Source organism: Gossypium hirsutum, chromosome A11 (assembly GCF_007990345.1).
Source record: "Gossypium hirsutum isolate 1008001.06 chromosome A11, Gossypium_hirsutum_v2.1, whole genome shotgun sequence".
Lineage (NCBI taxonomy): Eukaryota > Viridiplantae > Streptophyta > Magnoliopsida > Malvales > Malvaceae > Gossypium > Gossypium hirsutum.
In genome coordinates, this window is record NC_053434.1 from 13,646,922 (window position 1) to 13,670,248 (window position 23,327).

Consider the following 23,327-nt stretch of genomic DNA (forward strand, 5'->3'; position numbering starts at 1 on the left):
ATTTTTAGCTCAAAAGTATAATGAAGAATATGGCAAATTTCTGCTTTCAGACAAATTTGTAATATAACCAGAAAAATATCCAAATACAAATTTTATACCAAACAAACATTCCCTTAAACTCACATTCGTATATACAAAAGAGTAGAACTTCCAAAAAAAGTATATACAAAAGAGTAGATTTTATAGCGATGCAGGAAACGGCCCAACAGGCTGAATTGGGTTGTGACACAAACAGTCCAACTTCCAAGCACCGGCTTTTAAGTTGTTTTCGGACTGTACGGCCACTAATAATAAAGTGCAGGGCATTAGACTTGGCAGGTTTTTTGGGCTGCTGCTGGGCAGTGTTTCTGAACAAGTTATTTTCAATTATTTGCTTTCCATAATAATAATAATAATACTAATAATTAAAAGTCATTAACATGTGTTTAGAAGGAAATAGGGAAATAAAACAAACAAATGAACTGGGTCCCTACCCCCAAAAATTGCATTACCTTACAGTTCCGGAAACCAGTTAAAACAGTTGCATCACTTGTAATGGTATGTCAACTGATAAGACACCAACAAGGAGAAGAAAAAAAATGCTTTCATATCATTTAATGGCAAGGGCCATGAAATTTGAGCATCTTTTTTTTTTCTTCCCAAAAAAGTGAGTTCCATTAAGTAGCATATCTCAAATATTTTAAAACATCGGAATGTATCAATTTGCTAGTTATTGTCTGTCAGATATGATTTTACAGCATGATACCACAAGGCAGTGAAGGCACTCTAAGGTTGGGTTTAGTGACCAGGGTCTGAGGGCTGAAATTATATAGAAATTCCGCCACTATCTCCGTACTAGGACCTGATACAAGCTTTTCCCATGCCTCATCTGCATCCTTACCACGCCTGCGGAAAACCTCCGTGGCATCCACCATGTGTATCTTCCAGTTCTTCTTGTTCCTCAGCCGGTGAATCTTCTCCAATTGCCGACAAGCTAATTTGCAGGTATTCCTTTTGATTTCTTGTATTGCTTCTTGCAGCAGTTTACCACGTTGTTGTTTGTCCAAATATGGTTCGGCTCTGAAGTAGCGGTCAAATTCAGGGACTCCAATGGCTTTCCTAATCCCCACTGCGTAATTGGCATTGGCGTCGAAGAAACTCCTTACCTCATCGACCATCCCCATTTCCACCATCTTATCTACTCGCTCCGATACGTACTGGTGGAGCACCGGCATTGCTACATCTACACATAGGAAACAACATTCGTACCTAGATCGGAACCGAAAGTCCTCATCGTCAACTAAGGCCTCGATGTATGAATTCGAGCCCCCGGCTATGATCGGAACCTGGCTGCGGGACAAAATCGAATCCATGGCATGTGAAGCCATGTCAACAAAATCCGTTGCCGTGAAATCTGTGTAGGGACTTATTACACCTAACATATGGTGTGGAAGCCTACACCGTTCCTCCTCAGGGATCTTGTTGGTCGCTATGTCGAGTCCGGCATGTACTTGTATTTTATCCGAATTTATTATTTCGGCAGGGAGCCGGGTAGCAAGGTCGATGGAAAGCCGGGACTTGCCGGTTCCAGTCGCTCCCATTAGGATCACAACCTTCTCTTTTTCTAGCCTTGGCCTAAAGAAATTGGATTTGAGCACCCCAGAAGGTATGTCTAGTAAAGACATTGTTTGCTTGCACAAAGACAAGGAAACTATCATGATTGGTACCTGTTAAGAAACAGCAACATTTTAAGTAAAAAATAGTTGAAAACTAATCTTTTCATTCGATTTGAATGACAATAAATGAAACAAGCAAATAATTGTTCTTTTTGGGAAACCTTACCTTATGGTCTATGCAGCAGCAAACTGAGATCCAATAAGACGGTCCAAAGAGTGATATACTAAATAAAAATCAGAGAATTTTATATGTGAAGAAAGTAGTAAGTTGAGACAACTACACGAGTGACAACAAAGGTGGAGCGAAGTTAATTTATAGGCAATGGGCAAAGTGCCAAAGGGGTCAACTTGCAGTCTACTTTTCTGATCCATCACTCTAGTAGTCAAAGAAAAAGTAGTTTTATGATATGCCTTCTAAACTTCAATTGCTTTATATACATATATATATATTAAGATCTGTTTGTATTTATATTAGAAGTGTTGGATTGGACCCTCCAATAACATGGAAAGGCACAGTAGTGTTTATAAAAAAAACAATGGTGAAATGGGTTTCTTTTGGTGATTAGATATTTCTATATATGGTTATAGTACTAGCAAATTGCAGAAAAAAATATGATTTTTAAGTAGGCTTTTTTGTCCTATGGTGACCATATTAGCTGCCTTTCCACGCCTGCTACTGCAGATTGCAGAAGATAGATATTAAAAGGGGAAAAATCTCACCGAAAATTAAAATATTTGCAGATTACTTTCCTTAAGCCTTAATCCTTATCGTCCTTTGCACTTTTATCAAGTTTGTTAATAAAAGTTAAAATACTTGAGATTTAATTTCCAAGAAAACGAAAATGTATGAAATTTTCAACCTTAACCTAGGCTCCAAAGAAAACCGTTAGCTGTATTGCAATTTACATAAGTCAAATGGGGGATGTGTACTTACAACCTCGAAGTTGACCGGGATTTCCTGCAGAAAAAAACAAAATTTAAAAAAAAAAAAGGAACTTTAATAGATTCTTACAGTGACAAGGGAATGTTAAAGGGTGGACTGTAGCTGTACTCTATTGCAAATGGCGCTTTCCCTTGGCTAACACATGATTCCCTCATCCAAGTGGTAATGGTTAAGAAGTGAGGTGACTTTTCTGCACGGCTGATGCGAAATACCCCCCGGGGGGGTCTAAATGCTGTCAAAATCGAATCCTTATTAAAAAAAAGGAAGAAGAAGAAGGTGGCATTGAGTTTGTAAACCATTTGTAAGGAGATAGCTGTCAGTGGTGGAATGGTGAGAGAAAGACGTCAATCTCATGACAAATTACGCAAGTAATCAATCATCTGATAATTATTAACGTAGCTGTCCACGATTGCATTCCTTCCCTTATTTTTGAGCCAACAGAAGGGTATCAAAGTTTTTTCTTTTTTCTTTTTTTTTTTTGAGAATGGAGGGCTGGGATTCAGAAATGGAAAGTGTAAGGTTTATCATAAAGAATCTCCATGATCGGATTCCCCAACAACAACACGGTTGCCTTAATAAGTCAATGAGGTGTGACATTTATATATATTTAACAATGATTTTCCCCTTTTTGATCATGGAAATGAATGAGAAAAAATAAGTAAGAATCATGTGCTGTTCTTAGTCGATATGCTTTAACTATGTCATTTGACTGTTAATTAATAAAACTGATGATTTTACCAAGAATCTTCTATTCCCCCCCCACATCTTTTATAGAACAAGTTTAAAAAAAGAAAAGAAATGAACAGAAGAAAACAGTTGTGAATGATTGATATCTGACACATACATGCTTAGATTCTAAAGTAAATAAGAAAAATCCAATTAGAATAGGGTTGGATGTGAAAGGATGGGACTATTTAATTTTGCTGTATTGCATATCAATAATTCAGATTGTGCAAGAAAGTCTTCCCCCCCGTACTAGTTGGGCAAAATCAAGTGATGGATCGCTCTAACCTAATTTTAAGATTTGATTTCATCGGTTTTAGGTTGTAGGTGGTCGACAGTCGACACCCAAGATGAACATCTGTTTATGTACTTTGTACAATTTTTTTGGGCAAAGTCCGATAACCACCATGTCTCGCTGTTCGCCCAACATTTCGTCGAGGACTGAACATTCGGGTTTTTTTCCATCAGTTTAACCAACAATCTCTAACATTAATTCAACTACTTAAAAGTTTAATGGGCGGATCTGATCATTGATTGTTTATTTTTATATATTATAAAATATATTAAAATTATTATTTAAAATAAATAAATGATTATAATGTTTATCGTTTCAGATATAACTCAAATTTAAGTTATACTAATTACATTATTGTTAAAACTTGACTGACTTATAATTTATTAATAAAATATTGATAAAATCGACTTCAACTGATATTGATTTAATAACTACAAGATTCCAATCTTATTGAATTGTTTATTCTTCACACGGGTACATGCATGTTTTTTGTTAGCTTTAATTTGAAAATAATTTTATTTATTTATAAGTGCTTTTTAAATTTATGTATTTATTGGATTATTATTTTGATTCGAATTGAATCATATAAATGCAATATCCAATTTCGGTTTACTATTCAATTTATAGAATTATTTTATTTAAAAAATATAATTATAGAAAATAATATTTTAATATAATTCAAATAATGTCAAGCTGGATAAGCAATTTCTTTCTGCTATTTAGAGATAGCGAACCAATCTAGGGTTGTGTCATGATTTCCCTTTTTCTTTTTTCTGGTAATTGTCACGTCTTATATTAGCTCAAAGTTACAGTAATTTTGCTCTCACCCTCTATTTATCCATTGACTTGGAATTTGATTATAAAAATAAAATCTATTTCCTCTAACTGAAATCAAATTCAGTTTATGAAAGTATTTAAATATTATAATTAAGAAAAATACAAGAAATTAGGATTTGTTAACTACAAAAGCAGAGTTTAGATTTTGATACACGTTTTTATGTTGTATTTAAAAAATATATATGTAGTAAAATCTTAACTTCACTTATAGAGTTAAAAATTTCCACGGTTAGCATACCAAATAATAACCCATAGTAAAATATTAAAAAATAGAATACATGACAACTTTTTAAATTTACTTGTGGAGTTGAAAAAATACACTTGCTAGTGTTTCAAATACTAACCATTATTATATAGTTTTGGTATTTTCCATGTTTATTTTACTATTCATGATCAGAGTTTACGGTTTCTCCTTCCAATAATACCGTTTCAAATGTCTGAATTTACATTTTCTCATTTAAAGTATAATGTGTCTTATTATTGTATCCGACGAGAAATGTAAGTAGTTAATTAGTTTAATTTTTAAATTCTAGTGAATTTATAAAAAATAATTAATTTTTTAATTGAGTTATTTTTTTGGTTAATTCCGTGATACCAAAATTTTATGAGTAACTAAATAAAAATAACTATGTAATTTAAAATTTTATATACAAATGATTTATTTCTAAAAACGTCGATGGTATCTATGAAAATAATTGAAAGTCGGATATTTGTCCAAAAAGCTGAAGTTGGAGACGTAAGAGGAGTAGCTTTTGAGTCACAATCAAACCATGTACATGTAGTTGTGATGCAAGTGCTATATATCTTGTCAAATTTACCGAGAAGTTGCTGCTTCTTGTTTACCTGTGTTGCCTAGCATTATCGAATAGACATAAGTTGAAAAACTTAAAAAGCTACTTTCATTCACCTACGTCTTCTTCTTTGGTTCTATCCAAAGTGATAAGAATTTAAGAGCATGCCGACCTATAATATATCGCAACTCTAGAAGCATGCATCAATCAAAAAGGTAACGGTTCAATCATTGGAACGGGGAGATTTTCTTTTTCCATATAAAGCCAATCTACCTAGCATGCTTATTATAGAGTTATAGTTTGTCGTCATTTTATACATATATATGCAATGAAGTGGCTGGCTGGTACAAAATAGGCTAGTTTTCGTTTTCTTGTATGAAAACTGCGTGTTGAGAAAATGACTTAATTGATGCATGGAACGAAGAATGGCTTCAAGTATATATAGATATCCTATATATGTTAGGACACATGGCATGTTTCTTAGGAGGTAGGACCTAGTTAACTCAAGGATGACCCTTTGGGGCACTATGGATTGCACCTGGGCAGCCCTTTTTGGTTGATGGCCGCATTCAGTCTGATCTTGGGAAAGTGGATGTGCTAATCATTTCCAATCATATTGAATTGACTTAAACTTGGGCTACTTTAGATGCTGCCTAAGTAGTCCTATTCAAAGGAGTCACATTAATTCACCAAGTTTAATTCTTCGGTTTTACACTAGTTTTGAGTTGGATATTTTTTACGTTTATATGAAAAGAAATCATATTTAAAGGATCAATATTCTTTACTCACTTGGGAGATTTAGTTCCCATGGAATCCTAATCATTAATAAGTTATCAAACTATGAACTTCTAATTTATTACTGATTTTTTTAATTAGTTTTATTACTAATTCTCTTAAAACTAATATTTGATCATCTGTAAATATTTGAAGAATGGCAGTTTAATGGTTTGATTGTTGCTCTCGAGGGCATGAAATAACAAGAGAATTTAAATTTGTTTTCATTATGAACAAAAAGAAAAAAAAAAGCAAGTGCAAACGAAAACAAATGCAAGAGATTTATGGGAAATGGTTTTGGTCCAAATAGCACAATCCGAGAACCTCCTCAGGGCTCATATCCAATTCAAAATTAAGAGAAGAAACCCAGAAAACCACTGAAAGCCCATTTTAGAATCAGATGCCATGCATCCATTCAACCTTTGAAGTTCATGCAAAATACACAGCGATAACAGTCAAAATCGATTTAAGCTAATTCTTGGATGCTTCTTTTTTCTAAATTCCAAAAGTTAGTATGTCCCAAAAGATATAAGCTAAACTTACAACCAAACATGAATTTGAACAACGACAAACAGATTGTCTCGTTCCTGGACCTTGGATGATCGAACTCAATAAAAGAGAAGCAGAAAGAGAAACGCACATTAAATATGTATGCTATATATATGCAAGAGCTTTACTTGATTGTAGCAACAATTATCTAAATTTAGATAAATATGGGTACCTTTCTGTTAAAAAGAAATTTTGGGTTGATACCTTGAGAAATAAAAAAAAAAAATTGGGTTAGTTATTCTGGTAAAAAGATCGTGGAATTGAGGGCACGGTCGTCGTCGCATTGCCAAAGACCACCATCATTGAAACGACAACCGCTGGAGCCCCTGGAGGCAAAGGCTGTTCTCGTTTCCCGACATGGCGGATGTTTTCTTTACCTGGGTTTCGGCTTTTAGAATCGTATTTTCTCTCCTTTTCCTCGTCGCCACCTCTTCCGTCCTCCTTTCCCTTCCCATCGAAAAGGCATTTCCTTATTTTTTTTTTTTTTATTTTTTTCCATAATCCGCCTTCTTTAAATTTTGTTTTATACATATTTTACTCAATTAAACAATTCGATATTTAAAACTTCCTTTTATTGTGTTTTATTTCATATTTGCATGATTGCATCTCTGCAACTTCGTTAATTGAAAGGATTGATGATGCAGATGGTGAAGGGTTTCCTGTTCTGGGTTAAGGAAGATCTTGGGCAATGGGGTCCATTTGTGCTGTAAGTTAGCACTGTTTATTAATGATTGGCTGAATCTTAAATCATTCAGTTTTGCTGCATTGATGTGTACATTGTTGATTTTTCTTCTGATTTATTCTAATGTTCAAGCTATGTTGAACATAAGTTGAAATGTCCCTTTTTTTTTATGTTTATTCAACTTCAACCTGTGTGCATGAAACATATCTTTCTTGGTATTGCAGGGCCTTATCGTATATTCCTCTCACGATCCTTGTCGTTCCTGCTTCGATTCTTACCGTGGGTTCTCATTGCATTTTGCATTTAGATTAAAATAATTATATTATTGGTTTTGAAACCTCATTCAGCTGTTTCGATATAAGTAATACTAGCACTCGTATGCTTTCTATGAAAGAGACAAATTCGTTCTTTTGTTGGTTAGCAGCTAGGGGGAGGTTATCTGTTTGGGCTGTCAGTGGGGTTTATGGCTGATTCAATTGGTGCTACCCTAGGGGCTACCGCTGCATTCGTCCTTGGCCGAACAGTGAGTCTATTGAGCTACTGTGTGATGTGGATCATTTCTTAATATAAGCATGCACAATATGTTCTTGATAAAACTAAAGTCAGATTTTGATCAAGTAGTGCTACTCATTGATTGAATATTTCTTAGTTTTTTTCTCTCTCTCGGGCAAGAATAAGTTTTTTAAGCCTTGCATTTGCTTTTCTGGCAGATAGGAAAATCATATTTGATCTCCAAACTAAGGAATTACCCAAAGTTCCAGGCTGTTGCTAATGCAATCGAGATATCTAGTTTTAAGGCAAGAATTTTGTGTCTTTTCTTAGCCTATTGTACCTGCTTGTAACTATTACAGCTTGGTGAATATGTTGCGTCCGCTTCTTGTTGTATGTTTTAATTTATTTTCATCTTCTTAGGATATACACAATAAGGCTATCATATGAACTACTTAAATGACAATGATGAATTTCAAATTCAATGGCACAGGATCCAATCATTTCAGGAGCTTTATGTTTAACTGTGTGGATGTGTTTCTTTATGCCTCGTCATGTGAAATGGAGTATTCCAGTTGATGGTCGCTTCCTGCAATTCATATTTCTTGAATGCTGTAGGTTTTATAGTTAGAAATTTTGAGAAATGCGTTGGAATCCCCTTCTTTAGCTTGACAACTCTATATATATATGCTTCATGTCACTAAATAGTTCTTTAAGAAAATGGGACTTGTAGTACCGTACAGTCCAATACCGTATAATGAATTCCAGGAACTAAGTTTGCTTGATAATTCTATTTATAAGCTTCCAAAAATGCATTGAACATTGGATTTTTTATTTACTACACATATATTTTTGAAATTTTGCAGATCAGTCTACATTTTCTATTGTATCATGGAACTCTCTGCTTTGGTTAATTTTCTTCGTCTTTTTGGTCCCAACAGATGGTTTTTCTGCTTCGGCTTGTTCCTTTATTGCCGTTCAGCTTGTTGAATTACTTACTTTCCGTGACTCCAGTTAATCTCAGCGTGTACGTGTTGGCATCTTGGTTAGGAATGATGGTAGTTACTCCCTAACTATCTCCTGTTTCATTTATCGGAGATGATTGATCATGCAAGATGCTGTTCTTTTTATAACCTTTAGTACTTGTTTGGCAAACAAGTTACTATTTTCTTGTCCTTGCTTTGAGATTTCTTCATTTAGTTCTTTTTTGGTTGAACTTTTATTGAAGTTGTTAAGTCTCTTGCTTTCTTCTTATTACAGCCTTCCATATTCGGCCTGGCATATATCGGGACTACAATAAAGGACCTTTCAGATGTCACACAAGGATGGAATGAGATTTCTACAATTCACCAAGTATGTATCATGACCCGTTTATGTTAACTTTTTAAAGGATATTTGATCCTTAACATGCATTTAGCAGCTATTACAGGATATGGGATTTCACAATGTTGAAGTATTTCTATCTTGGTTATTGTTAGTGAAGGATTTGAATAGTCTTCTTTCCCGTAAAATAATGATTTCTATTGGATTAGAGGTTTCTGATTCTTCCTAGGATATTGCTTAATTTCCTTATCTCTTGAACTGATCTTTGCCTCCAAATACAGGTTCTTATGGCAATCGGGCTTTGTGCATCTGGTAAGCGCCTATTGCCCTTTTAGGCTAACCAAGAATTATTGTTGGATGATAAAGCACATATCTGAAGCTAACTTCTCTCAACCTGTGTAGTAGCTTGGTCCAACTCATGGTCCAAGGTCCAATCTAATTGTACTTACTTGCTAGTTTTTAAGGTTAAGAAACGAGCAGGGGACCATATAACATGATTTTCAGTCAGGTTATGCAAACTAGTTCTTACTTAAAGCTTGGAGAAGGGATATATTGGAGCGAGGATTAGATTTATACTGAACTCAGAAAAAGGACAAAGGCTGAAAAGTTGTATTCTTACATGTGAAAGCAATTTTTCTTTTATCAAAGTTTCCACAAACCTAACAGCATTTAGCATAGGTAAGAAATTTATCAGGATGATGGATCGTGTTTTTGACATAATTTTGCTTTGTTGTTGCTTCTTTATTTCACAGCAATTCTGCTAATTTGGATTACTAAAGGTGCCAAGGCTACTTTGGAGAAAGCACTGGCTGTCACCAATGCTAAAACGGAGAGATTCTTTGCCCCAGCAATGCTCCCGATAGTGCCAGTGTCTCACACTCCCGTGGATGCTGAGAAGCCTCTCTTAATTACGGTTGACTCATCCAGGGAGAGAAACCAGAGACAAGAGTCTTCTATGTCGACTCGTTCCTAACTTCTTTTACTTCATCTATCATCCGCCCCCTGCCCCCCCCCCCCTCTCTCTTAAAAAGGAAAAAGGCAAAGGCCTTCAAGAGGAGTAAGATCTTTTCGTGATGGATTTTGGATTTTCTTTTTTTGGATCCAGGGCCACCCAAAGCCGAAAGTAGCTTTAAAACTTAAAGAAATAGGTAGCAAATGGTTGCTCACAGTAACAAGCTCACAGCTAAGAGATTTCAAAAGTGCATTCACCTAAAGCTTAAAACACTAGCCATTGTTCTGCAAGACTATGTTTTGAAACTACTAGTACTACTTAGGTTCTATTGTCCACAAAAGAAACGAACATTTGGATCATATAGTATTTAAGTTGATGTAGTTAAAAGTTACTCTTTAAGCCGAGCAGATAAAACAGTTAGGTGTGGAGTGTGGACTATCTATGTGACTCGGTGCAAAAGTCATCAACCAGTGCCCTTGGCATCATGTAAAGGCCTCTGCTCTCCAACAGCTGAGTTGCTGCTGATGGATTTATCTCTAGCAACTTCGCCATCATCTCTTCAAGAGGTTCATTTATCATCTGTTCATGGAGAACATAGTGACCATATCCCTGCAGATTTTCACACACACAATTTTACTTAATTCAGAAACATTTCCACGATTCCCTTCTATAAGTGCCCTATATGGTAAAGGCATGGCATGTGCCAATTACCTCAAAAAAAACAAAAGGATTAGAAGTTGGTTCACCCCCCAGTCTGCTTCGACTTAATTCCTGCACCATAGAGTTTCCACTTGAATGCAAACATATATTATAATGTCATGTATTACAATCTAGGAGTAATTGACCTCACGTTTTTTTAATCCAAAGCTAATCAGTTGAATCTTTGAATAAACCTGAAGAAATGTTTTATGATATGGCTTTATACGACGATGATGGGTGAAACCTATAGCCATCCAAAATGACTCAAAAGTGAAGATTAATCTTTGGAACAAACTTCATCCGAGCTTCATACAATTATTGTAATGCAATGGAGTAAAGTATAAATAATTCTATTCAGGCATGCAGTTTAAAAGAAGAAAGAACGACATGATTTGATATGCATATGAAGGCACTTGCAGCAGGATATATTGAAATTGGAAATAAAAAGAAAACACTACCTTGACTTGCAACTGCAGAAATTTGACATAGTCAATAATATCATCCAGTGCATTTCCTAGGCCACGCTGCATTAGAGAAATGTGATAAATCAAGGGATCAAAGCTCCTCAGTTTAACAAAATAATTTAGGTAAAGTAACATTGCTGCTTAACCTCTTCCATGGTTCCTTCTATGGAGTTGTTCTTGTTATCATTATTATTGTTCATGTTAAGCAGCTAAATTGTAAGACAAATATGAATAAAATGAAATGGAAGATTAATAAAGAAAAGTTGTATTGACAAATATGAGATTATATACCAATTTAGGTTGCTAATGGAAAAAGTACGCTTTCACCCAGGTTCTTTTCTTGTTCACAAAAAAATGAATTACCTCAGAAGAACTTGGAAGCAGTTCCTGCAATGCCTTGATACTTTCATCTATTCGTAGCCTGCGTTGCTGTGTATATAGAAAATATATTATCCAAGTAAAATGTTTGATAAATCCAAACTCAAATAATGAGACAGCATCCAAATTCCAAATTCATATATATCAAAATTGCAGAGGTAATAACCATTGAAGCGTGCATTTCAGATTCACAGTACAGTACTAGTATGTTTGAAGGCTAGGAAAGATGATAGACTTACACGATCAATTGCAGCAGCTCTTGATTTGGGTGCATGGTACTGTGGTTGGGACTGGAAACTGGGAGCAGAAATGGTTTCTTTCGATTGAAGGTGAGAAACATTACAATCCTCTGCTTCTGGTTTTTGCATCCAGGAAGCATGATTTTGCTGAAAGACACAAAGCTGCATTATGAGTAACTTTGTGCTACAAGAGGCTCAGATCGATGAAACAAGATTAGAAGATAGAGAAAGAACTGACCTGTGCATGGAACTCATATTCCGAGCTTGAATTTCTGCTCAAAAATCTTTCCTGTCAGACATGAATATAATCAGTCCTTTGAAGGTAATAGCAAAGGAGTTTTATCAGAAATGAATCCTGCAAGAAAGAAGAAAAGAGCAATCATTTTTTATGAGGAAGTTTTTTATACGCTTGCTGAAGCTTCATGATTGTTGATTTCAGTGGGGTAAGCAGATAGCTTTAGATTCCACTGCCCGGCCTCCAGGGAGTAGCCATCCGGTCCAGAGCTGAAAGCCTTTCCTTCATTGCCATGCAGCAACTCTCTTTGAATTTCAGAGACCCCATCAACAGCATGTATGCCACCAATAGGAGAACCAATGCTCTCCAAGACATCAGCAGTAGGAAGCTTTTCAAGATTTTCTGTCAGAAATTCAACATAACTATGAGGTGTTTTGGGACAATCAATCCACTGAGATAATGATTGGAGACTAGGCTGGTTCGTGTTTCTTCCCCTTGGCGTAAGTAAGACTGGGTTTGTATCATCTACATAGTCATACGGGAACTCATTGACACTCCCATCAGAATTCAGTGACATCAAGGGGTTCTCATGACCAGGTTGTCCATCCATATCCCCTGAAGTGAAATCACTTGACCCTTAACTAGTAAAAGATAAAGAACAATCAATTACTACTAGGACAAAATACTTACAAATAGCACATCATCATACCGCAGCAAGAAGAATGAAAAACGACACTTAGTCATAGTGAAAACTGAGAAGTGAACACTGGAGCATATTTTAGCCTATTGCCAAGGCTTCTTAGTTAAAATATAACATAAATATCATAGCAACAGCCAAGACCCAAAAATTTTATAGTTGCATCTCTTGGAACTGAAGTACAAGCAAACACAAATTGCACGGAAAATTCATCAGGAGAATAACATAAATATCATAGCAACAGCCAAGACCCAAAAATTTTATAGTTGCATCTCTTGGAACTGAAGTACAAGCAAACACAAATTGCACGGAAAATTCATCAGGAGGTACTTGGACCATGCATGATTATAATTCAATCATCATTTGTATGAATAGATAATAACGATGCATGAGGATTTCTGATCAGAAAACAGGAATGTGGAAGGTGGAAACAAAGTAGATGAAATAAATAAGAGTCTAAAACGAAATGCAACAGGTATATTCAATCTCATAGTAACATTAAATCAAAGATTTAACACCATCCATTATTGGTTCATGCTAAGAACCTAAGTATGTTCTTCAGTTAATAGTTGAACTTGAAGGAAAAAATATTTGAGAAGTTTAAACAGCGCAAAGCCATGACTTGCATATAGATGCCTTCAAATCTAAGCATGTTAAAAGAACATAGATAAATACCTTATCTTATGATAGACAAGTTTATATCAAGAAAAAGTTGTAAAGGTTTAAAGTAGCACCAAAGAGCTCATAAAACTCAACATAACAAGAGAAGAATATATAGGGGTTAAAAAAGCAAAACTTGGATATAGAAAACAGATTAATCATCTTCTCCATCTTTGGTTCTAATCCAACAAAATAAAACAAAATTTAAGCAGGATTTCTCAAAAATCAACAGGCAAAGCAAAGAAACCCCCAACAAACAATGACAAACAGCTTGTAAACTAGAAATTCATGGCGCAAACAAGCTCATAAAGAGGCAACATCTTCTCCCTGCTATTAAAGATTTAGAAAGAACACGCCCATGTTAAAAAACCAAAGGAGAACAACATAAAATGACAAAAAAAAAAGAAGTAAAATCCAAAGTTGAAAAATGCTTTGGCAATGCCATGAATAGTCATGGCAAATCGCAATAGATAAATAGTAAAACATTATTAACCTATATTCATGAATCTTTACATAATGAAAATCGAGAACGACTTACATTGGTGATCAGAGGCGAGGCTTTAGAAATGGGGTTTAAGAGAAAAAGGGGGGGGGGAAGAAAAAATGGGGCAGGTTCTTTAGCTGTCACCTTTGCACGGAGTTCCAGCCTATACGTACTTATAACAGAACACTTGGGCAGCAGCCAGCAGATAATGGTGATGGTATGATAAAATTACTATTTTACCCCTATCCCACGCTCAATCCAGTTAAACTATGATTTTTTTTATATATATGGGTTACTATTTCCACTTCCACAAGTAGAATTAGAAAAGTATGATGTGTTTCATTTTTTTAATATATTTAATTCAATATATTAAAAAAATCTTTAAACTATTAAATAAGTTATTAAATTATTTTGTACTTAAATAATTCACTCTCTTACTATTTTTTAATATCAGGTTTTTATTTTAATTTTATTTTGATACAATAAAAATTATAAACACTTTAAAATTAACATAAAATTTAAAAGAAAAATCATAATTTTTTAAAAGAGTAATTAAGTGTTATATATGTATATATATTTTCAAGAAATTTTAAAATATTTTTATTTTTATTTGATAAATCATTCACATAAGCATAAAATACAAATTAAATTAACATTTTAAATTTTTTATTTTAATATTAAAATCAAGAATTTATTTAATTAAAAATTTAGTATATAATAGTTGAACACAATTAACAAAAATGTAAAGAAAGAATTTAAATTGCATCTATTAGTCTACGAGTCTCTTCCTTTTTGCATATGGTATAGTCATTTCATTTAATAATATCGGATAATTCAAAACTTAATTTAAAAATTATTTTTTGACCCAAATATTTTTAGAAATGGAATGTGTTTTTTCTTGGTAGATCCTATTTCAATAAGAACTTGATGAATCAATCCATTCACATGTCTTGCTTTTATTTTGTATCGAGATTTAGTCCACGTATTGCCTAACGTAAAATAACTAATGGATTTGTTTAGACTTATATTAAAAAAAAAAAAGATTTGATGAGTGGTGAGAGTGTTGGGCCATCACCTCAGTAAATGAATGGCCCAATATTTTAACAACTAGTCTAGCTACGGCGTCGTTTTATTATGAAGTCAAAAGTGGCCTTTTAGCAGTGGCCCGAGCCCCAAATCACCTCCGACTCCGATACCTGGTAGAAGCAGCACACAGGTCCATCTCCGTCTCCTCTCTTTCCCGCTTCCTTCGACTTGCTTTCTCGCCTTTTGCTTCAAACCCTACTTCTCTTCTTCATTCTCAAAATGAAGCTCGTCAGGTCAGTTTTAGTTTCCTCTTCAACGTTAGCTCTTGATTTTGAAACATAAAACATAGGCAACTTTTTAGATTCTCTTCATTATGGTTTCGGATTGAACAAACAATGTGCAGGTTTTTGATGAAGTTGAACAATGAAACGGTGTCGATTGAGCTCAAGAACGGAACCGTCGTTCACGGAACCATCACAGGTTCCTCTATTTTCCCTCTCTTCCTCTTTTTTCCCCTTACATTAGGGTTTAGCTAAACCTTAACCCCTGCGCTTTGGCCAAGTTGTAAATTGTTTGTTATAATTTCTTGTCAATATGCCATAGATGTTTAGGGTTTGTTTTTACATTATTCTGTTTTTCTAAAATGAGTTATGCCAATTAAAATCCTAGTTCCCATCTCGGTTGTGCATTCTGTAGCTAGCCTTTTCTTATATTACTTTCTTTAAAAACTGTGAACAGATTTAACTGATCACGCATGATATCAGTTATCCATTAGTTATACCTTTTAAGATGAACTGGTTTTGCAGTCTGTATGTTGTAGTGTTGACTATTCTGCTTATTGAATGTGCAGGTATGATATTATTATGAGTTGGTTAATACTAGATGAAATTGGGTCAATTGTGGACTTTCTTTATGCAATTAACTGATTACTATATGCACAAGTTTCTTTTTACCTCTTTGTTGTTATTGGATGACTTTGTGTACAAGCCTATATCTTTATAATTTTTAAAGGGTTAAATCAAAATTTTATTATTTTTGGAGGGCTAAAGAGAAATTTTACCATTACTTTTAAAATTTTATAAATTATAAAGGGCCTAAATTAAATATTTACCATTTTAGGGCCCTCTGGGTCTCTCCTTCACTGTTTGTGTAGTTTTAGTAATGGACCCGTTTATTTCCTTTTAGTTCTTATTATTTACTCTCTTTCTTGCTGAGTTTTTGAAGAGTCAAATCACACCGGCAAATTCATGTCTATCTACGCAATGTCTTATTGGTGCCACATTGCGTGATTATTATTATTATTTCGATGGAAACCACATTGCATTATTTAATTTACTGTTTTCATGAGAACCAATGTTTTTGGAACCGGTCAGACCACTGGTTCCCAGTTTGGGCGGTTTAGAGCAAATAAATCAGTAAAAATTCAAAAGATAAAATATTACTTAAAAATTATAAATAAATAAAAAAACGGTTCAACTGGTCCATTCCGGTTTTCAGGTCAACCAGACTAGTACCCCCGGCTGGTTTTGGGTCTGACTAGCCAGTTTGGTCCAGTTCAGACAACACTAATGAGAACACTATAGTTACTGTGCCTAACTTTAATAATGACACATACTTTGAAGCCATTCTCCTCCTGGAAAAGATGCAATGGTTTTCTTTGACACAACTGATCATTTCTTAGGACACTTTAAGCTCATGATGATTTCTATAGATGGAGAAATAGTGTGATGATATCTTGCTTAGGGGAAAAATCTTTTTCTAAGAGCATATACTATTTGACTTTGATCGAAATTCACATAAACATGTGCGTCCACATTTTGCAGTAGCTTGTAATATGTGTTCCTTCTGGCTTCCCAATAATAGGTTTAGTCTCCTACATTACTGGATTTCTTGCTCACAGATGTGCTGCTATGTCTCTCACTCCCTCTTATTTTGTATTTCTATAATAAAAAGTTTTTTATGTATGTTTCGAACTTTGGCAGCATCTGTTTGGACCGTAAATATTAGAGTTTAAAGACTGTTAAATATTCTTAGTGATTTCCTGATTGAACATACACACATATTGGTAAGGCATTTTTGGTTGACTGATTGGATTTGATATGTTTGTTTTAGGCGTGGATATCAGCATGAACACCCATCTGAAAACAGTGAAACTTACATTGAAGGGGAAAAATCCAGTGAGTTTGGATCACCTCAGTGTGAGGGGTAACAATATTCGCTATTATATCCTGCCTGACAGCTTAAATCTTGAGACATTGCTGGTTGAAGAGACACCAAGAGTGAAGCCCAAGAAGGCAACAGCTGGTATTCTCATTTCTTCCTGGCTTCTATCTTCTCTGTTTGAATGCCCTGCTTTTATAAATTTGTTTTCTTGTAGTATTTATCTTTGTAATGCATTTCCAAATTCAGGCAGGCCTTTGGGACGTGGTCGGGGTCGTGGGCGTGGACGTGGACGTGGTCGAGGCCGTTGAATATGTTGCTTTGTTTCCAAATTTTTGTGACAGCTGGCTGTGTAGGCAGCTTTGTTATAGTGAGAATTTGTGGGCGATGCTACGAATTTTAAAGGAATTGTATTGGTGTTTTACTGTTCCGTGTGATTATTAGCCTGGGTTGAATAGCTTAATCAAGAATCCTGAGGTTCACCGCTCTTTAATTTTAGTTTCTCCTCTTACCCCACTTTTCTCGTATCATTTTACAAAGTCTATTTTATTCCAAATTCAAATAAATAAATAAATAAAAAGGTGCAACTGATTTTAACTTTTCAAAAGCACCCACTGAAAATTTTTCAGGATTCAGTTTTAATATATAAATAATAGGTTGGGTAAGAGTAAGCTGAGCATATACTTTTAGATTAAGGTTTGGTACTTCAATTCAATGCAATCTCTCTTTAAAACCCTGAATTTCGTAATTCTATAGACGGAAGGTAGTTACCTTTCGAATTTATTCAAAAATTTGTATTTCGTCCTATACTTGGGTAGTTTTGTATTAACTTATCATTAATTTGTACTAGGTGTGATAAATATAAATGAAAAATTATTTTTAAAAAATATTTATAAAATAAAAGCGTATGAAAAAATAAAAATTAGATCTAAGTTCCAGTTAAATATTTTTAACCAAATTCATTACATATTAACTCTTAACTATAAATATAATATCAAATCAAATCAAATATGTAAGTGCTTTCTCTCTTTGAAGCGGGCTCCTTTGGATGCCCAATTCCTTCTACTGTGGCGAGTTTATTTATTGAATTTATTTTGTCAAGTGAAAATAGTTTCACCTCACTGGCTGGAGCATTAAGCATAGGTGAAGGAAATGACGTTGCAGTGAGAATTAATTTTTACCATTTAACCTTTCATATTGTCGTTATGAAATACAATTTGAATTTTTATTATAGAATAATCTTAATATGTTTTAATATTTTATAATAAATATATACAAAGGTCATAATAATTTATTATGTAATCTATATAATGTTGGCTTGATAATAATTTAATAAACATATACATTTTAGTATGAATTAATTATAAATAAGTAGGTGCATGAATAATAAAAAAATAAATACAAATATAATTAATAATAAAATTATCATTTTAACATAAATAAAAATTCAATATATCTTACTATTTAATGTAAAATATAATTAGCTATTTTACATATGCAACTTAATTTAATGTCTTTAATAACCATTTTATGATCTCACCTATTGTTACAATTGCAGTTGGTTTTCGACATATTACTCACTATTTATTTTAATTTTATTATTATAGTGTTCAATCTCACTATTATAATAATTAATCTTACCTTCATCGCTATTTTCAATCTCGATTAAACTAAATTTAGTCAAAAAAAAATTAATTGTAAAGAATAAAAGTATTTGCATCACCAACTCATTATGTTGGTGATCCTTAAAGCTATTTAGTTCACCTAAAACTTCCCTTATCTTTCTATTTCATTTTATTATCCTCAGGTGCCCCTCAGCCCAACCACCTCACCTTGTTTTTTTGTGGTTCTGGTGCTATTTTTTTGGAAATAGCTCTCTCTCTCTTTCATTTTTGAGGTGCAATCGATGTAAAATCACCTAGGTGGCCATATGTGACTCATATTTCTCCGACCCCAATATTGTCTTCCATTTTTGTGCCCATAAATGAAAATTCATTACAAGTTCAAATCTCAGAGGTCGTTTTCATTTGCATGAAGTGAAATCTTTGTGTTTCATTCTTTTAAACTGCTTTATTACTGCATTAGTCTCTATTCCAAGAGCGTTGATCAATATCCCAGGAGTAATTAAGGATGCAAAATTTAGTCTTAAAATAAAGCTTTCGAAGGGTAGACTCTATTCAATATAATTAAATAAATTGTTTTAAAAATTATAAAATTCAGGATTTTTATTATTTTAAATTCATACCCTAATTTATTTCCGGTCCAATTTAACTCTAAAAATAATTTTTGTTTTCAAAAAATAGTGGGTTTGGCAAAGCATATTTAAACAAAGATTCTACTACTTGGGTCCTCCTTAGACAGTCCAAAAAGGCGAATGCAACTGATCAGCTGGCCTAGGAGATGGAAAACTGGAAGCAAATTGGCATAAGAACCATCAAAATGTCTACCTGTAATTCCAATATCTTCCAGAAAGCTCTTCTTTGTTGTCTTATGGCGTAAGTTATAGCAACCCCAGATATGACTACTTATCTAATTCACATTTATTTAATGATTAGAACAACCTATATTAAATGTCCTGATAAGAAATCAATTTCTTTCATCTGTATACCGACAATTGATTTTTCTCTTTTTCTTTTATAAGACGTGAGGTGAGGAATGAGGATGGTCAAACTTTTCAATGCTGTTTTTCTATAGAACCAAAATATAAATAAAATAAGACGTGGCAAGAGATGAGTAGGGAGTGATAGAACAGTACCATAAGAACCGGACAAAACAAATAAAGGAAAAAAAATCTGAAAACATGACGAACTGCCAAGCTACAGACACAACACAGTACCCAAGAAAGCTGTCAAAGAAAGGCAAAGCGGAAAATGACCTCAACACCACTTTGATCTCTTAACCATTGAAATCCCATCCCCATATTGCGCTCTAAATCTTCTCTTCCTTTTTCCGTTGACTTTGATTCCCACTTCCCTTCCCACAGTACCCTTCGTTTGTTCCTGTTTTCCCTGTTGTTTCCTTTTACAACGTTGTTTCGCCAGCATGTTTCTTACATTTGCATGCCCAATTTAAGGTAATCTCCTCCTCGTCGATTTTTTTTCTTTTTGGGGTTGCATTTTTTTTGTTATCGGAGAAAACGATGAGGGTGATGAAACTGCCCAGAAAAAAGGTTAAATTTTGGTGTTAATGGTTGAGTTTTCGTATTTCTGTTTGTAATTTTTCAAGTGATCTGTTATGATCATCTGAAATTGGGTTTGGAATCTGGGTTTTGATCTAACTTGTAAAAACTCAACTCTCTTTTTTTGGGGTATTTTTTGAATGATATGCATGTGGGTTGATTGTAGGGTACTTTTTTCTTTCTATGAAGCGTTATTATTTGACTTGTTAATGGAATTTTCAGTAATTTTGGTGTTAGTTTTTTTTTTTTGCATGAAACAGGAAGTTTAAATTTCACTCAGATCTGCTAATCAAAGCAAAAGGATTACATGATTATTTCACTACATTAGCTTTATCTGAATAGAGTTGAATTGAACGCTGTTCTGTTGGGGATAAAAAGCTTTTATTGATTTCTGAATAAATCTCTTTTTGGACTCATTTAGGGGTTCCACATTGAGTGGCTATGCACTCAAGTTCTCCTTGAGCTTAATTGAATGGTGTTCTTGAACTTATCTGGTCGAGTAATTATGAACAATTCCATTTCATGTGGTTTTCTGTAGATTAGAGGCCTGGAGCTATGTCAATGGTAGCCATCGAGAGCATGGCATCGTTGAGCACTGATGTTTTCTACGACATATTGAGGCGCCTTGATGGTCCAAGTTTGGCTGCCGCAGCATGTGCTTGTGCAACGTTTTGTTCTATCTCTAGAGAGGAGAGATTATGGGAAAATGTTTGTTCTTCTATGTGGCCTTCAACCAACAGGGAAGATGTGAAAAGTTTGATTTCGTTGATTGGTGGGTTTAGAAAATTCTATGCGGATTGTTTTCCGCTTATTGTTAATAAGGAAGTAACGGAGTATCAGTGGAATGGCTATCTTGAGAACCCCGAAGAGTGGACAGAAGCTGAGTATTATGGCGACACCGTCGAACTAGAAAGTATTTCACCACTAGATTTTGTTTCAATTGTGGATATCAGGTATAAGGATAAAACAATATGCTCAAAAGTGCTGTGGGGTATTCCTAATGCAAATGGATCCAATAGTTGGTTTCACAACTGCCCGTTTCGGATCGATCTTCTCAATTATGCAGCTAGAGATGATGATAGTGAAAGTGAGGTTACCCTTTCGGTTTCTGATGGCCTGCCACCTATTACTTCTATGGAAAAGGAAAGGAAAGATGGGAAGCTATGGAAGGAGCTACGAGACGGCCTTCGCCTTAGTTGGATCGTTGTAAACCGGAAAGTTAAACAAGCTGCTAACCTTGCAAGCTGGAGCCCTCTTGGCGGACAGAGACATTGGCCAACGGACAAAGATTTCGTGATAAGGTTCGGGTCTGTGCTTCCTGCCAAGGACATCCTTCCATGTCAAGTAGTGGAATGCATTCTGATAATGAAGTTCAGAGTCGTGAACACAGAAGGGGAGGGCGTAGAGACGACACTCAAATTGACGGAGCTAAGCATGCAGTTGGAAGATATGGAAGGTGCACATGTTAACGGAAGAAACAGTTTGCTTATTCTGAAAGAAGCTCTAAGCTGCAGGAGAAGCAAAAACTACAGCGAGGTTCTAGAGTCATGTCATCTGTACTCGAAAGTGCAGAGTGAGTTGAAGGAGGAAAAGATGAGGAACGAAAGCAGGATAGATAGACTTTGTATCTTAAGTGGCATTGCTGCTTTTGTCACGTTTTGGTATTACATATTGTAAATGTTGATGCTGCTTTTATATTAGCACCTTTCCTAAGATGTTCTAACAATCTCTGAACTCTTTTTTATGCTTTTGATGTAAAGATTCAATTTTGGTCCAAGTAATAAAAAGGTTGCAATCGTTCTTCTCTTCTGATTCGATGAGAGGGTGAAGGTATAAAAGATGAATGAAGATGATGGGCCAACATAATTGAGGTGTACTTCCATTATATACCTACACATTTACCGACCTCTGCAACGCTTCGCATAAACTTCGATTTTGGGCTCTTGGGAAATACAAGTTAAAAAAAAAAAAACTATTTAAATCAAATCGAATTTTACAATTTAATTTATTTATGATGAAAAATATTCTATATTTTAATAATAAAGATAATCTTAGATTGTCATATAAGATTATTTTTTATTTAATTGAATAAATAGTTTTCTTTTAAAATATTTTTGAATAATTTATCAAATGATGTTTTAAAATCATAAAATAAACTTTACTTTGTCAATAGTAAAAAAGAAATTCTAAAATATAGAATTAGTCTAAAAAAATCAATCGAATGCAACGAAGTCACTCTTACATCCATACTGAAAAACAATGTATATTATTTTCAACGGAAGGTGTAGGCAAAATGCAAAAAATTGATGTTCTTAGAGATGACATTGTTGAGAAGAGTAGATGTAAAATTTAAATATCAATTGTAAAATGAACATGAAAAATATATAGACAGAAGGATTTCATTCATTTCAAAGAAAGGAAAGACTCGGAAAAGACTAGTACAAACCGAAAAAAAAAAGATCCAATGGCGAAAGCATAAAGACATCCCTAAAAACAAAAGAAGATCAACTAGTCCTATGAGTAGAATTGGAAAAGGGATCACCACCATGCAACGAGGTTTCAGCCATTTATACGAGTATGATCTTGTCTACCACCAAAGTCTCTCAATATAACCGAACAATTTGATCTAAACCCAAGGATGATGAGCTAGTAACAAACAAAAGGAACAAAGCCTAGAAAAGTTAAAACATAAGCCCAACCCACGGATTTTTTACTTGTATAATACAGATTAAAAAAATACTAAAACGGTATGTCAATATCATTACTTACCAAAATAGGATGTTTGAAGCAGTTCCAAGGGTGGAGGGAGAGAGATGGGCGGTATCCATTTTTTTCTAACACAATAAGTGAAACATCATTACAAAATGATAAAGTTTAAAAAAAAAATTTAAGGTGGTGGGGGAGAGATGGGCAGTACTAGTATTTTTTGTGTAAAAATACGGTCTAAATGGTGGAGAGTGAATTTTGTACCATTTTGTTATTTTTTTAAGAATTACTAATATTTTTACGCATATATTTTCAAAACAATCTCATTTATTTATTTTTTTCATTTTTTTATCCCAATAACAATTTTTTTATTACATAACATATTCTC

The 23,327-nt window shown here is 34.2% G+C and overlaps 5 protein-coding genes across 10 annotated transcripts; 3 read left to right on the forward strand and 2 right to left on the reverse strand.

Moving 5' to 3' along the window:
* Positions 1–436: 436 nt before the first annotated feature.
* Positions 437–2,024, reverse strand: LOC107923176 (adenylate isopentenyltransferase 3, chloroplastic). The gene is made up of 2 exons (XM_016853393.2): positions 1,822–2,024; positions 437–1,706 (listed from the first exon to the last, which is right to left on the reverse strand). The coding sequence occupies exon 2, from the start codon at positions 1,695–1,697 to the stop codon at positions 732–734; it is 966 nt and encodes a 321-aa protein (XP_016708882.1). The 5' UTR covers positions 1,698–1,706; positions 1,822–2,024; the 3' UTR covers positions 437–731.
* A 4,496-nt stretch (positions 2,025–6,520) lies between these two features.
* Positions 6,521–10,624, forward strand: LOC107922818 (TVP38/TMEM64 family membrane protein slr0305). 2 transcript variants are annotated; one of them, XM_016852991.2, is made up of 9 exons: positions 6,521–7,029; positions 7,212–7,273; positions 7,474–7,528; positions 7,674–7,772; positions 7,960–8,046; positions 8,680–8,796; positions 8,999–9,091; positions 9,343–9,373; positions 9,814–10,624. In XM_016852991.2, the coding sequence occupies exons 1-9, from the start codon at positions 6,925–6,927 to the stop codon at positions 10,032–10,034; spliced, it is 870 nt and encodes a 289-aa protein (XP_016708480.1). In that variant the 5' UTR covers positions 6,521–6,924; the 3' UTR covers positions 10,035–10,624. The 2 variants fall into 2 exon arrangements, with proteins under 2 accessions (XP_016708480.1, XP_016708479.1); XM_016852990.2 differs by having other exon boundaries at positions 6,561–7,029; positions 7,671–7,772.
* On the reverse strand, positions 10,198–14,019 carry LOC107922816 (transcription factor bHLH7). 5 transcript variants are annotated; one of them, XR_001691440.2, is made up of 9 exons: positions 13,924–14,019; positions 12,201–12,669; positions 12,032–12,082; positions 11,794–11,940; positions 11,540–11,605; positions 11,171–11,236; positions 10,864–10,956; positions 10,725–10,784; positions 10,549–10,622 (listed from the first exon to the last, which is right to left on the reverse strand). XR_001691440.2 is itself a non-coding variant. In XM_016852988.2 (8 exons), the coding sequence occupies exons 2-8, from the start codon at positions 12,636–12,638 to the stop codon at positions 10,449–10,451; spliced, it is 1,002 nt and encodes a 333-aa protein (XP_016708477.1). In that variant the 5' UTR covers positions 12,639–12,669; positions 13,924–14,019; the 3' UTR covers positions 10,198–10,448. The 5 variants fall into 5 exon arrangements, 2 of the variants coding, with proteins under 2 accessions (XP_016708477.1, XP_040937050.1); XM_016852988.2 differs by lacking the exon at positions 10,864–10,956 and having other exon boundaries at positions 10,198–10,622; XR_005904868.1 differs by having other exon boundaries at positions 10,494–10,622; positions 10,725–10,956.
* A 991-nt stretch (positions 14,020–15,010) lies between these two features.
* Positions 15,011–17,553, forward strand: LOC107923020 (small nuclear ribonucleoprotein SmD1a). Its single transcript, XM_016853218.2, has 4 exons — positions 15,011–15,188; positions 15,299–15,375; positions 17,008–17,199; positions 17,305–17,553. The coding sequence occupies exons 1-4, from the start codon at positions 15,175–15,177 to the stop codon at positions 17,364–17,366; spliced, it is 345 nt and encodes a 114-aa protein (XP_016708707.1). The 5' UTR covers positions 15,011–15,174; the 3' UTR covers positions 17,367–17,553.
* A 2,206-nt stretch (positions 17,554–19,759) lies between these two features.
* LOC107924680 (F-box protein At2g27310) lies at positions 19,760–22,039 on the forward strand. The gene is made up of 2 exons (XM_016855232.2): positions 19,760–20,128; positions 20,772–22,039. Exon 2 carries the CDS (start codon positions 20,789–20,791, stop codon positions 21,908–21,910), a length of 1,122 nt encoding a protein of 373 aa, XP_016710721.1. The 5' UTR covers positions 19,760–20,128; positions 20,772–20,788; the 3' UTR covers positions 21,911–22,039.
* The last annotated feature ends 1,288 nt before the right edge of the window (positions 22,040–23,327 follow it).

Bases quoted from the DNA above. Each gene is read 5' to 3' on its own strand.
- LOC107922816 (XM_016852988.2), bottom strand. From the start codon at position 12,638: ATGGATGGACAACCTGGTCATGAGAACCCCTTGATGTCACTGAATTCT. The intron at 11,237-11,539 runs GTAATTCATTTT...TCTCTAATGCAG, and splicing joins TGCTTCCAAGTTCTTCTGAG to CGTGGCCTAGGAAATGCACT. The intron at 10,785-11,170 runs GTAGTGTTTTCT...TCTATGGTGCAG, and splicing joins TTCTGCAGTTGCAAGTCAAG to GAATTAAGTCGAAGCAGACT.
- LOC107922818 (XM_016852990.2), top strand. From the start codon at position 6,925: ATGGCGGATGTTTTCTTTACCTGGGTTTCGGCTTTTAGAATCGTATTT. The intron at 7,529-7,670 runs GTGGGTTCTCAT...TTTGTTGGTTAG, and splicing joins TTCCTGCTTCGATTCTTACC to CAGCTAGGGGGAGGTTATCT. The intron at 8,047-8,679 runs GCAAGAATTTTG...TGGTCCCAACAG, and splicing joins TCGAGATATCTAGTTTTAAG to ATGGTTTTTCTGCTTCGGCT.
- LOC107924680 (XM_016855232.2), top strand. From the start codon at position 20,789: ATGTCAATGGTAGCCATCGAGAGCATGGCATCGTTGAGCACTGATGTT.
- LOC107923176 (XM_016853393.2), bottom strand. From the start codon at position 1,697: ATGATAGTTTCCTTGTCTTTGTGCAAGCAAACAATGTCTTTACTAGAC.
- LOC107923020 (XM_016853218.2), top strand. The intron at 15,376-17,007 runs GTTCCTCTATTT...TGTTTGTTTTAG, and splicing joins CGTTCACGGAACCATCACAG to GCGTGGATATCAGCATGAAC. The intron at 17,200-17,304 runs GTATTCTCATTT...TTCCAAATTCAG, and splicing joins GCCCAAGAAGGCAACAGCTG to GCAGGCCTTTGGGACGTGGT.